At 37.1% G+C, this 13,546-nt stretch overlaps 1 protein-coding gene across 1 annotated transcript in view; it reads left to right on the top strand.

Moving 5' to 3' along the window:
• Positions 1-13,546, top strand: part of LOC136863268 (TRPL translocation defect protein 14) — a 476,558-nt gene that overhangs the window by 437,403 nt on the left and 25,609 nt on the right. Inside the window, exon 12 of the mRNA XM_067139653.2 lies at positions 4,389-4,439. Within this exon, the coding sequence (XP_066995754.1) occupies positions 4,389-4,439 (51 nt within the window). The remainder of the gene's footprint in view (positions 1-4,388; positions 4,440-13,546) is intronic.

Below are 13,546 nucleotides of genomic sequence, written 5' to 3' on the forward strand. Positions count from 1 at the left end.
CATGAGTTACTATACATGTAATTATTGTTGATGTTTCTTGTAAATGTAACTGTTTGGTTGGGTGTAGAAATCTTTTTTACCAGTTTAATCATGTTAATAAAAGAAAAGACTGGAGGAATTAAATATGCTCTCAAAATACTCTTGGATGGTACTGTACATAAGGGAATTGTCTAGACTGCCCTGATTCCTAGTGTCTTTAGATATGTGTATATTTTTTCTTGTACCCATGGATTTTATAAAGCTTACCATTTTGTCTTGGACTTCTTTTTCCACTCAGCAGCCAATTGGTATCTAATAAAGAATGAACCACTAAACCAAAGTCATGGCCTTCAGTGCATGGAACTGATTCCACTGTCTCATTATTAATACACTTTTGGTCATTCGATGTATTATTACTGCATTTCTCTGTCACTGAATCACATGGTTTCTCAATGAATTACAGAAGGTTTGTTTGGAATTTTAGTTTCAATGTATACAGTAACTACATTTTTTGTAAATAACTTTTGCTAATAGTCGCACTACACCAACTGATCACATCTTGGTCCAGAACTTGAAGGTTCTGATCTCTGAGAAGTATCATACTATTTCTCGCAGAAATATAGTCACAGCATAAGGATTGTCATACCATTATTTTCTCAGTTCAAGCTGTTATTAAATCCCATTACCCAGAGGAGAAATATCATAAATCAGATCAAAAGTGCAATAATTGTATTATATTATTTACTTACAAAATTCTACTGTGGGGAGGGCCCATAGTTTTTGGAACCTTCCTTCTTATCTGCGCTTGCCTGAATATATAGGCCTGCTGACCACAATGTCCCTAGAACCTTGCATGTAGCAACATTTAAATCTCTTCTGCAATACATCATTGCCTAATATGCTGATTAATATAATACTGCAATATCCTTCTATACCATTACTTGTAGATATATACATACGATTTATCTCTATTCTTCATCACAGTCATGGATTGAAATCCACAAGAGTGTACAACAAAAAATAGGAAGCAAAGAGGAAAAGGCCTTACTGTATGGAATCAGGAGATAGAGGAATATGGATTTTTTTTTTCTATTTGCTTTACGTCGCACCAACACAGATAGGTCTTATGGCGACGATGGGATAGGAATGGCCTAGGAATTAGAAGGAAGCGGCCGTGGCCTTAATTAAGGTACAGCCCCGGCATTTGCCTGGTGTGAAAATGGGAAACCACGGAAAACCCTCTTCAGGGCTGCCGACAGTGGGGCTCGAATCCACTATCTCCCGATTACTGGATACTGGGCGCACTTAAGCGACTGCAGCTATCGAGCTCGGTGGAATATGGAATGACAATAAGTGTGGAGAAGAGTAAAACAGTAGTGATGACAAGAGGAAATAGAGAAGGAAAATGTTTCAGAATGACATCAGCTGTATTTATTTTAATGTATGTCAATAACTAAATTGTATAATTGGCCAAAAAAACACTGAATGCCCTTAAAGTCTAAGCAGCTGTAATTTTAAAGAGATAGATTTTACCAAAGTCTTGTACTGCAACGAACCTCCATACCAAGCACAAATATGTTTAATGTTCCAAAATGATATTAGCCGAATTTATTTTAATGTATGTTAGTAACTAGAATGTATAATTGGCCAAGAAAAACTGTATGCCCTTAAGGTCTAAGCAGCTGTAAGAAGTTTTTTTAAGAGATTGATTTTAACTAAACTAGATGCTTAATCAGCATTTTGCAACAACTACAAGGACTTGACAACGTTTTAACTATTTATATCTAAAAGATTGTACAGAATTAACAAATTATAATATGTCGCATAGGAAATATGCTAGTAATTTCAATTAAAAAAGTTTTATGGTGTACACCTAATACACAAAATAGTTTAAGAGTATGGTTCAATTTGTATATACATATATTTTAAAATTATGTTTATATAGATTTGTATAATTGTAGCAATTTTTCCTTTTGGCTGATGATGGCAAATACAGTTGCCAAAACCGGTCCCTATGTTGAAATCTAATAAATATGTGACATATTAATAACTTCACACTGTTGTAGTATTGAATAGGTGGAAACAATGACCCTCACTCCTTAATGTAAATCTGGATTCAATAGGACTAAAAATGAAGTTTTTGACATTAAATAGTTCAGAGCATATGGGCTCAGTACGTACATATATCTGTAGGCTAGCCACAAACACCATTACAGAAGCATTCACCCGTAGTTACGTTTGTGCGCTTTGAAAATGCCTCTAACAATGCCTGCAGAGTGTGAAGTATGTGCAGTGATTCGTTTTCTAAATGCAAAATATTTCTGTCACTTCGTAACAACACAGCCTGGATGTATTTTTAACACAAGTGTTCTGAATAATATTTTATCATCTTGCACTACAGAAATTCACAGTATAATATGCACAAACAGCAATACCTTGCGTCAAACAAATTTGCCGTGCAGTATTCGTGGCTCACATGACATGGCCAGCGCATGCCAACCTCTCAAGGAAATAGAAAGTAAGAATGTTATATTCTCTTTGTCAGAGAGAAAATTGTATTTACTTGTAGTTAGAGATACCCTGGATCAGCCAGTATGCATACGCGAGTCATCTGTTGTGTTAAATCTAAGCAAACTGTATTTGAAAACTAGCCTTTACGTAATTGGATCTCATCGCATCACGGCACTTTTATGATTCACGGAGCATCAGCTTACATCGGATCTTGACAGCCATTGGGTTAATGCTTATGTACAAAAGTTAGTGCGATTCTCAATATCGTTTCCATGCAGCTCTTGATGGAGAGACAGATATGGATGGAACTTACTATGGTGGAGAACACCTAGTAAACTTACCGGGTTCATGCCTCTTCCTTATGCGATTGCACAGGAGTTAACGTGTGGATCTACAGCAACAGCAGCTAGAACATTAATTTCACCCTCTTCTCCAGTCACTCGTCTCTTTCTCTTACGTTTTCTAGATGTTACACTTCCAGTTTCATGTAATTGGTTGAAGAGGTTCACAAATAATTGTCAAGATGGGTGACATCTATTGGGATATTGTTCTGCACACCGAACATAAGAACGAACAGCATTTTTCCTACATTGTCCATGCACCATTAACATGTCCATAAGCTTTTTCAGCATTGGTAAATACAATTTTCCTCACGTCCTCCTTCTTGAACTTTCACGAAGTAACTGACAAGGAAGTCGCAATCCAGTCATTGTACTGTCAAGGAAACAAACATCAAAACATCCTAGCCTCATAACTAAGCAGTTGAATGGATCAGACATCGCATAGCTATAGGTAGTAAGTGTTTGGCTGGTGAGCGAGTAGACTTCCTTCACTCCAACAATATACATAAGAAAAGCAAATACCAGCCACAAATTCAAGGATTTGGCAGAAGGTTCGATCCACTCTGTTGAAATTTCAGCCCAATATCAATATAACACGATTCCATTCGACCAGGTGTAATCAACTACACATTTAGATCTTAAGACGTCAAATAGTTCAGTGGTGTATCAGTTCATTCTAGGAAGTGTTCTAACAAGAACAAGGTGAAAATTATAACTTTGGTAGTATATCAGTTGACATTTTAATATGCTTAAAGTGGGCTCAACAGTAAACATAAACATAACTAACAGTAACAAGAAACATTTTATCTTTGTCTGATTTTTCCAAGGAAACCAGCTGACATTTTAATACATGTTTTAAAGTGATATATTACATAAGAACAACCAGCCGAACTTTTTATGTTTTAAAGTGTTCTATTACATAACAAACATTATCAAGAACTGTTTGCGTGTGTGTGTTAAAATAAGTGTTTGACAGTGTTTTATGTTTAGCTGAATGATGTTAGATTTTAAGATATGGGGACCGGGCGAGTTGGCCGTGCGCGTAGAGGCGCGCGGCTGTGAGCTTGCATCCGGGAGATAGTAGGTTCGAATCCCACTATCGGCAGCCCTGAAGATGGTTTTCCGTGGTTTCCCATTTTCACACCAGGCAAATGCTGGCGCTGTACCTTAATTAAGGCCACGGCTGCTTCCTTCCAACTCCTAGGCCTTTCCTATCCCATCGTTGCCATAAGACCTATCTGTGTCGGTGCGACGTAAAGCCCCTAGCAAAAAAAAAAAAAAGATATGGGGAATCTTGCTTTGTGAGGTAGAAATCGCTGATGAAGGAACTGGGGGCTCCCGCAACATGTACGAGTGAAATATTTGTACAAAATTAGGAACTTGATAATACATAGACAGGGCAGAGCAAACCATCACCCGTAGTATATTATATATATTGAAGATGCTGAAAGGTCACCTTTGAGACCACTCTAATAATTTATGTATGTTGGTAGACCTGTGAAATGATTGTATTTATGAATATAATTTTTATATAATGTTTTTCTCATTCCCATACAGGTCCTGATGAAACATCTGGTGAAAGAAAAGTCAAAGACTGTGTTTCAAATGGTTTGTATTTTTTTCTTTTTCCACTCTTATTGCCAATTACATCCTCTTTATCCATGTAGATTGTGGTATTATTTTAGGTATAATGTTCTGTAGTAGGTTAGTCTGTGGAAAGTTGTGACTTGTTACTTGAGGCTGAGAGAATTGACAGTTACAGTAAGTTATTAGTTGAGAAATTTTTCTCACACCTGTAAGTTAGTGTTCGCTTTCTTATATTTTGGCATATGATCAGCCTTTTTTTTCCTTTCTTTATAGAGTCATCTTTCAGAGAAAGATTGAATTTTTATGTGTTTTTTTAATTATTGCTTCATTTCAGAAGCTACAAATAGCATGATTTTCATTTTGGCCTTTAACTGTTGTGATAGTTCATCTTATGGCTTTATCAATATATACCTGTCAACAGGAAACCGTTTGGTTGAGGAAGTTCTCCTGTATTCTTTTCTCCTACTTACTCACTGTATGTTATGAAAGCTAACAGTTCCAAGATAAAAGTGATATTTGTAGAGAAGAAACCTAAGAGATTGGAAAGTCAGATCGAGAATACAAAACTGGAAGAGATAGATCATTTCAAGACCGGGCGAGTTAGCCGTGCAGTTAGAGGCGCGCGGCTGTGAGCTTGCATCCGGGAGATAGTGGGTTCGAATCCCACTGTCGGCAGCCCTGAAGATGGTTTTCCGTGGTTTCCCATTTTCACACCAGGGAAATGCTGGGGTTGTACCTTAATTAAGGCCACGACCACTTCCTTCCAACTCCTAGGCTTTTCCTTTCCCATCGTCGCCATAACACCTATCCATGTCGGTGCGACATAAAGCCACTAGCAAAAAGATCATTTCAAGCATTTAGGATGTGTGTTCTTCCAGGATGGTAATATACTAAGTCTGTTTTCAGACTGACTTTACTGTATGAGAATGAACGCTGGGTGGATTCAGGATACCTTGTTCATAAGTTCGAATCATAAGTTCGAAGTAATGGACATAAAAAGTAGCTAAAATAATTGTTGTACAAACAGGTGGGAACAATGACATGGGGTACTCGGAATGAGGAAGTAAAGCTTAAGTGAGGAATGAACTCTATGAATTGAAGCCGTACGTGTAAACTGACTTCGGTGGTGGGTTCATGTAAGGTGAACATGGAGGCTAGTACGATACCGAGGAGAATAATAATGGACTTAGCCATAGAGGTTAAGATAACTATTGGGAGACCAAGAGACTGTGGTTGGACTCTGTTTTTACTTAATTAATGAGAAGAGGTAATGAACTAAACGAGGCCACATAGATAGTTGGAAACCGAGGATTGTGAAGTTGTGTAGTTTATTCACTCAAGGCTTACAGACTGAATGCTGAAGAGCAAAACAGTATAAAATAATTATGTATGTATGTTCCACATTTATAATTTGGGAAAGGAAGCATAGATGGGCATTTCAACTCGGCATGTAGTTCAAATGCTGTATCACAATTCTGATAGATTATGCAACAGTTCTGCTTCTCTTGTGTATACTGTGTAGTACAGCGTGTGGTCAGGTGAGAACAGCTGCAAATGACTTGCTTTAAAATGATATGCAAAATATTGGCTGCAAACCTATGGTATTTTTTGCTGTATTGATAAGTACATTGAGTTAATATCGTCTCACTGCATGGTCACTAGATTGTCTGATCAAGCTAATATGTTGCACATACGAAATGGTCTCTGAAAGCAGAATAGTCAAGGTATTGTGTTTTTTATAATGATGATCCAAGGATTCCTATCCTATACTTATAAACTTATATTGATAACTGTTACGGTGTTTTCCACAGATCACAGAGGGGAAAACAAGCATGAGGGGAGAATGGCTGGACAAAGCACGAACCAAAGTTTAATATTTCCCTTCTTTTCTAATGTGATAAATTTGAAACGGCAGCAACAACGGTTTTACATGCAAGGTATAACCAAGAAGAGCTGAGAAGCTTAAAATATATAACAAAAGGAGCGCCAAAACTTGGGAAGGTACACTTCATCGGAAGAAGCCCTAGTTTCTAGAACCTTTGTCGGGTCTCAAACCCTGATGATCAAATTATTTTTGCTCTACCACATATGCCCGCATTGGGCCAAAACTTTAGAGTGAAGTTAAGGGGTTGACACTAGAGGCAGTAATACCCACAGCTAGAATAATACACTTATTCAACTAGTACAATACCTACTAAATAGGATCAAACGATCCTACAGTAAACAGGGGCATAAGCTCCATAATACACGGCCACATACGCAGATAACAAAAAAGAATAGATTACATTCAAAAGGCTAAGAATTAATTGAAAATGGAGGCTGAAACACCAAGCACTCCAAAGTAAGGATAAAAGACACCTAACAGGGCATAAGGTGCAATGACACAGTGGCTAAACCATACTGCTGAGTGACTAAGGGGGTAGAAATTAAAGTCCAAAGGCGTAGTTCAAATTTAGAAAAAGGGTGAAACACTCGGTCACTCACAAGAAAATTGATGAAGGGAATTCGTGCATCCTTACATTTTACAGTTTCCCAACAAGGAATATAATTTCTAACGACTCAGTATTCTCTCAGTTTGTATGTCACATCGTTGCACAAGACTTCAATAATATGTGGACAGTAAGTGAGCCGACTGATGCAATAATTTAACCAACAGATGTTGAATCAGAAAACCAGTGGGCTACTGTACATCTCGGGTAGCCTATACAAAGTATGACGATTTAAAAAATCCTCTGCTGATAGAAAAGTATATTTTTTCAAAAATGACTGAGCGAGTTGGACGTGCAGTTAGTATCACGTAGCTATGCGCTTGCATTCGGGGGATGGTGGGTTCGAATCCCACAGCCGGCAGCTGTTAAGATGGTTTTCCGTAATTTCCCCATTTTCACAACAGGAAATGCTGGGACTGTACCTTAATTAAGGCCATACCTGCTACCTTCCTAATCCAAGACCTTTCCATCCTGCATCGCCGGAAACCTTCGATGTCTTAGAGTGAGTAGCACTTTTTTCTATGAAAGGAGTTCATAGTATGAAGACCAGATGGCTGCAGCGAGCACTGAATGCTGTTGGTGCTGTCCTACCACTACATACTACACAGATGCAGTAGGAGCGGTGACTTTAATGTGCTGTGAATCGGATCACTGTATCGATTCAGTAACGTGAACGGAATCAAATGAATCGATTCAGTAAAATGAATCGAATGTCCCATCACTAATTATGTCATCTATGTATCTGCTCCAGTGTAAGATTCCTTTTGAATGTTGGCCGGTTAATAAGGAGTTTTCAAAGTTATTAAGAAAAATGTTAGCTATTATATCTGACAATGGTGAGCCCATGGCAAACCCTTCATTTTGACAATAGATTTTGTCGTTGAATGTAAAACAATTTTGGTTTAACGTAGTCCTAAGAAGGCTAATAATTTATTTGGTTTCTTGTAGTGAAGTGTTTTCTTTAAGATGATTTTCGATAATTTTAATGGATTCATCTACTGGTGTGTTGGTGTACATGTTGGTGATGTCAAAGGATATCATACGTGTGCTCTCTGTTATTTTAAGTTTATTTAGTTCCTTAATTAGTTCTAGGCTGTTTTTAATTGATTTGTCTTCTTTAAGTGAGATTTTCTCTTTTAGAATGTTATTGAGTTGTTTGCTTAAATTATAACTTGGTGCATCTTTAAAATTTACTTTTGGTCTAACAGGGCACAAGTTTTTGTGTATTTTGGGGAGGGCTCTTAGCATGGGGAGTTTGGGATTTTTGATGGTAAGGCTGTCTTTTTCTTGTTTTGTGAAAATAGTCTGTTTCCTTGATAGCTTGTTTTATTTCATTTTGAAATTTACTTGTTGGGCCGCGTTGTAGTTCTTTAATTCCGTTGATGTTGATGAATTCTATTGTTTTTTCTATGTACTCGTCTTTCTTCATTATGACTGTTGTGTTCCCTTTATCTGCTTTTGTGACAATTAGGTGGTTGTTTTTTATTTTTTTTAACTGTTTTTAATGCGGAGTATTGGGTGGCACAATTAGGTTGTTTGGTGGAATTTTCATGTGTGATTATTTTTAGGGCTTTGTTAGTGGCTACGTTTTTTATTATTTCTCTTTGTGGAGAGGGGATTTTGTCGCAAGCAATTTCTGTCAGTAATCAGCTGTTTTATGTTGTTTACATTATGACGTTCCTGGCAATTGAATTTGAGTCCCTTCTCTAGCAGATTTATTTCATTCGTTGAAAAGGTAGTGTCTGATCTGTTAACTAGCCTAGGGTGAAAATTAGCAAGTTTCTCATGGTTGTTGTTTTCTGTAAATTTTTTTTTTTTTTGTCTGTTTAAAGATTAGGTTATGTATTTTATTGTCAATGACCTTCTGTTTCCTGATTGCTTCTTTTTTAATGTAACCATGTAAAAAGTTAGAGTAGGATGTCCATTGAGTGTGGTGCCAAAAGTTGCTTAGGTTTAAATGGATGTGTAGAATTTGTTTGTTGACTTCCTGTTTCTTTATGTATGCAAATTTCATTTCATTTCTGATCCATAATAACTGTGATTGGTATGTTGATATTTTAGCCAAAGTTGTTGTAAGTTTAGCTTTTATGGGTATGTACTTAGGAACGAGCTTCAATTCTAAATATTTCTTATTAAGTGTAATTGATTTGTCAGTGTTCATGATTTTGATTTTAAGTGACTTGAGTTGTCTGGCTTCATAATTTGCCTGACTGGCAGAATAATTTGTTAAAAAGGAAGCCATACTTTTCAGTATCGACTTATTCAAATAGGACATAAAAAAACTTTCTAGTCTGTCAAACACTCAAAATTTCAATAAAAATCATAACACTATAAACATACCTGTATAACATACACACTCTTACACAAAGAATGACATGTTTCCTTCTACAAGAGCGTCTACACGAACAAGAATTCCCCGCTCTTCGCTCTACTTGCATAACATCTGGTCAACACTTATTGTTGTAAATTAGCTCTTAACGGCTTTTTAGTATGGTCTATCGTAAAAGTGATGTCTAATAGATACCCTCCATTTCAATTCTGCACTTTATTCAATTATTAACTTGCACTTATCCATAGTACATAAATACATTATTACTCGAAGAAAGTTAATAGCCTTCTCCCCCCTGCCCCCCTCCATCACATCCAGTAGATGAAGGAAGGTTCCACAACACTCGCATCACCCGGCCCCTACTTCCCCATCCCCTCTCTGCACCACATTATGCTAGATTATATAACATGGAGAAGGTACTGACCAGCTCTCCCCTATCCAATAGGAAGGATCCACAACGTTCCAGTAGCCCTTCCCCTCACCGCGAAGCAACATGCTTTGCCCAAAATCTTTCACTAGCTTTTCCTTGACCACAGTCGTGAAATAGTGTTTGGTGACAACGGACTAAGCTTCGGCAATCCATATAAGTACAGAGTTTTGTTATTCATTATGTTCATACGGTGTTGTTGAGTATTTATAAAATCATCATTTGTTAATACTTGTTCATATTATCACCTAACTCTCTATCATTGACAAGTTTATGCAATGTAAACAATACTGTATATATTTACGCATGATTTAAGTGATTTGATAGAATCTAAGGATGTTCTTGTAGAACGAAACGTGTCATTCTTTGTGTAATAGTGTGTATTTTTTACAGGTATGTTTATAGTGTTACAATTTTTATTGAAATTTTTTGCGTTTGACAGACTGGAAAGTTTTTATGTCCTGTTTAACTAAGTCGACACTGGAAAGTATGGCATCCTTCTTAACAAAAAAAGCAGATTGGAGACAGTTTAATCAGACGAAGAGGCCTTACTCATGGTACAATAACAATGGTTTGTCTCTGGAGTCCCTAGTGCTGCCATCAGTTTGTAGCAAGTTCATGTATGAGAAAGCTCATAATTCATGCTTCCATACATCAGAACAGTAGTATATTGTTTTAAGTTTCTCGTTGCTTACCAGTTTTGTTTCAAAGAAATTGCCGAGTATAAACAAGTGTTTCCATCCAGTACAATTGATGGAAGAGCTAAATGTAATGTCCATATAGGGGAAATAAGTAGTCCATACTACCTTTACATCACAACTCAATGACATTCTTATAAAGTACTTTTTACAGATTTTCTTAAAAGGTCTGTTTTTTCTGAAGTGATATGGACTACATTTACCATTCTGTAGGTATAATACCATGAGAATGTTATAAACAAATTGTTCTGAATCTGTCTTGTGGAAAAGGCATAATTTTTACCAAGAAAGCTGTAATTTTCAATAAATTGCAGGTAAAAAAAAATTAAAGAAAACTTTATTGTATGTAAATGAGCCCTGCACTAATGAAACTAGTACTGTAATGGACATAAGGGAAGGATAAAAGAATATGTACCTCTGTTGAAAGTTAAAAAAAAAAAAAAAAAAAAGGACACATGGTCATTTGTCTTATTTAGAGTTTATTTTCAAAGAGAAAGGAAAAGAAAAATTATAAATATCACAATTTCTGATTCTGGTAAATAGGTAAGAACCAGGTGTATGCTTAAGTCTTTTCCGGTTTCATTAAGAGATGGTGCCAGCGAACAGTACACACCATATGACTTTGTTTTTTTGTCTGATATTAACCTGCCAACACACACAAGTTTAGTACGCCAAACACTAGCGTCTGTGTTGTATCGTTCGGTGATAATGTCGAAGTTTGTGCTTGAAAAAGAACATTTGTGGCACGTAATGCTTCTCTCATTTAATCAAAAGAAAAAGGCTGTGGAAAGTCATAGTTTGCTGGTAGAAACATATAGTGAACACACTCCATCGATTAGAACATGTGAGGCATGGTTTAGACAATTTAAACATAGCGATTTCAATGTGAAAGATAATGCATCCTCTGGTAGACCACAAAATTGCGAAGACCAGCAATTGCAAGTGTTACTGGATGATGACCGAACTCTGACTCAACAGAAATTGGCACAAGCATTAAATGTGTCGCAAGAAACAATGATCAGATGTCTACGAGCACTGGAGAAGATCAGTAAGCTCGGTAAATGGGTCCGTCATGATTTGAATGAACGGCAAATGGAAAATCACCAAGTCACTTTGAAATGTTGCTTCAACACCACGAAAGAAAATAATTTCTGTACTGAACTGTGACGGGTGACGAAAAATGGATTTATTTTGAAAATCCGAAGCAGAGATAATCATGGCTGTCTCCTGGCGAAGCCGGTCCTTCAACACCAGGGCCAAACCACTTCGGCAAGAAGACCATGCTTTGTGTCTGGTGGGACCAGAGCAGTATTGTGAATTATGAACTCTTGAAACCTGGCGAAACCGTTAATGCACAATGCTATCACCAACAAATGATTCATTTAAATCAAGCATTGATCGAAAGATGACCGGAATGGGCCAGAAGACATGGCAAAGTGATTTTGTTACATGACAATGCGCCGTCTCACACAGCAAAACCCGTTAAAGACACCTTGAAATCGCTTGGATGGGACATCCCTCCCCACCCGCCGTACTTCCCCGACATGGCGCCATCTGTCACCTCTTCGCATCAATGGGGCACACTCTCGCAGATCAGCACTTCAACAATCTTGAAAAAGTTGGAAAAATGGCTCGATGAATGGTTTGCCACAAAAGACAAGCAGTTTTTCTGGCATGGTATTAATAAATGGTCAAGTGCCAAAATGAAATATTCAAAGTCTCAATGCCAGGCTAGTAACGGAGGAGAAACAACCAAAATTTGAGTGCATAACAACTTGAAAATCACATTCCTTTAGACAGCAGGTGAAGTCTTTTATGTTTCTACACTTTTCTGGAATTTCAGCTTGCCAAATTGATGATGGTTGTTGTTTAAAGGGGCCTAACATCTAGGTCTTTGGCCCACTTGCCAAATTGTTCATGATAATTTTTATATTAATTGTAGGTTTATAAAATGCTAAAATAGGTCTGTACAGCAAAATAAAACTAGTGGCAAAATTAATTAAATAAAAAAAAGCAAAAAAAAAAGTCCTATAAATGTCCAGTTAACAAAAATCTGTACATCTTGCACCGAATGAATCTGAAAATTTCAAATATTACACTGGCAGAAGAGAATAAATTTTCAAGATGACAGCTTTGTAAACCCCATTTAACAGTTCAGTATTCATGTGAAAATGTATACAGAGAGTAAAACAGCGTCAATCAATACCCTGTGTTTTGTTTCTGGTTGGCGTAGCACAAAAACTTTACGATTCAACACAATTGAGGTTGGCTCTGGCCAATAGCAGCATTCAGCAGCATTGCTGCCTTGCCTTACACGGACAGGTTGTCTCGCTGCATATAAAACTAAATATTAAATACCACGAGCGCTCAGATAAGTTTTATTTTTGGGTCCTTGAATGTAATTGGCACAAAGGAAGTTATTTTTCTGAAAATATAGGAACAAAAATCACATTTCTATGCCAAATGGTTTGCATTTTATAGTTTGTTAAAGAAAAGAGCAATAATTAATTTCTAGGAGTATGCACTGGTTATTGCTGCCTCAAAATTTGTCCAGCAATAAGGTTACAAACTCGAATGAAATGGTTTTTCCCATGTTTTTTCCATTTCAACTCGGGCAAACGCTGTCTGTGACAGTACTTCTCATAACTTCACAGCTACTTCCTTTCAAATTGTAGCACTAATTAAGTGAAAATACCCATAGGGCATAGATTTCCCGTTACATAAATAGGTGAAAGTCTTGCACATGCACAAGTCTAATGACGGCTTACTCATTAGTCTAAAGGGAATACAATATTTGCTCGCATATAACTCGCCACAGCGTATATCTTGCACCCCATTTTTAACATTTGAAATTGCAGGGGAAAAATCCCCGCACATAACTCGCATTAATTTCTGACATCATAAAGACATACGGAACATACAGTACATGAAATAAAGTTTGGGTATTCCGTGGACATGCCTACATTAAATATCGGGATTGTACCAATTGCTCTTACAGTACATTGTATGTGACAGTACAAGAAGAAGCTGCATTTCTTTCTACCTGCAGAACGGTTGAGGCTAGCTGTTGTAACAAAAATACCTAACTCCCAAACCTCCACCCCAAGGCCGCATTCCTAGCCAGTCAGTCACACTCAGCCATCCCTCTCACTCTTCCGTCTTTGTCAATATGCTTATCGCTACCT

Source organism: Anabrus simplex, chromosome 2 (genome assembly GCF_040414725.1).
Source record: "Anabrus simplex isolate iqAnaSimp1 chromosome 2, ASM4041472v1, whole genome shotgun sequence".
NCBI classification, from domain to species: Eukaryota; Metazoa; Arthropoda; class Insecta; order Orthoptera; family Tettigoniidae; genus Anabrus; species Anabrus simplex.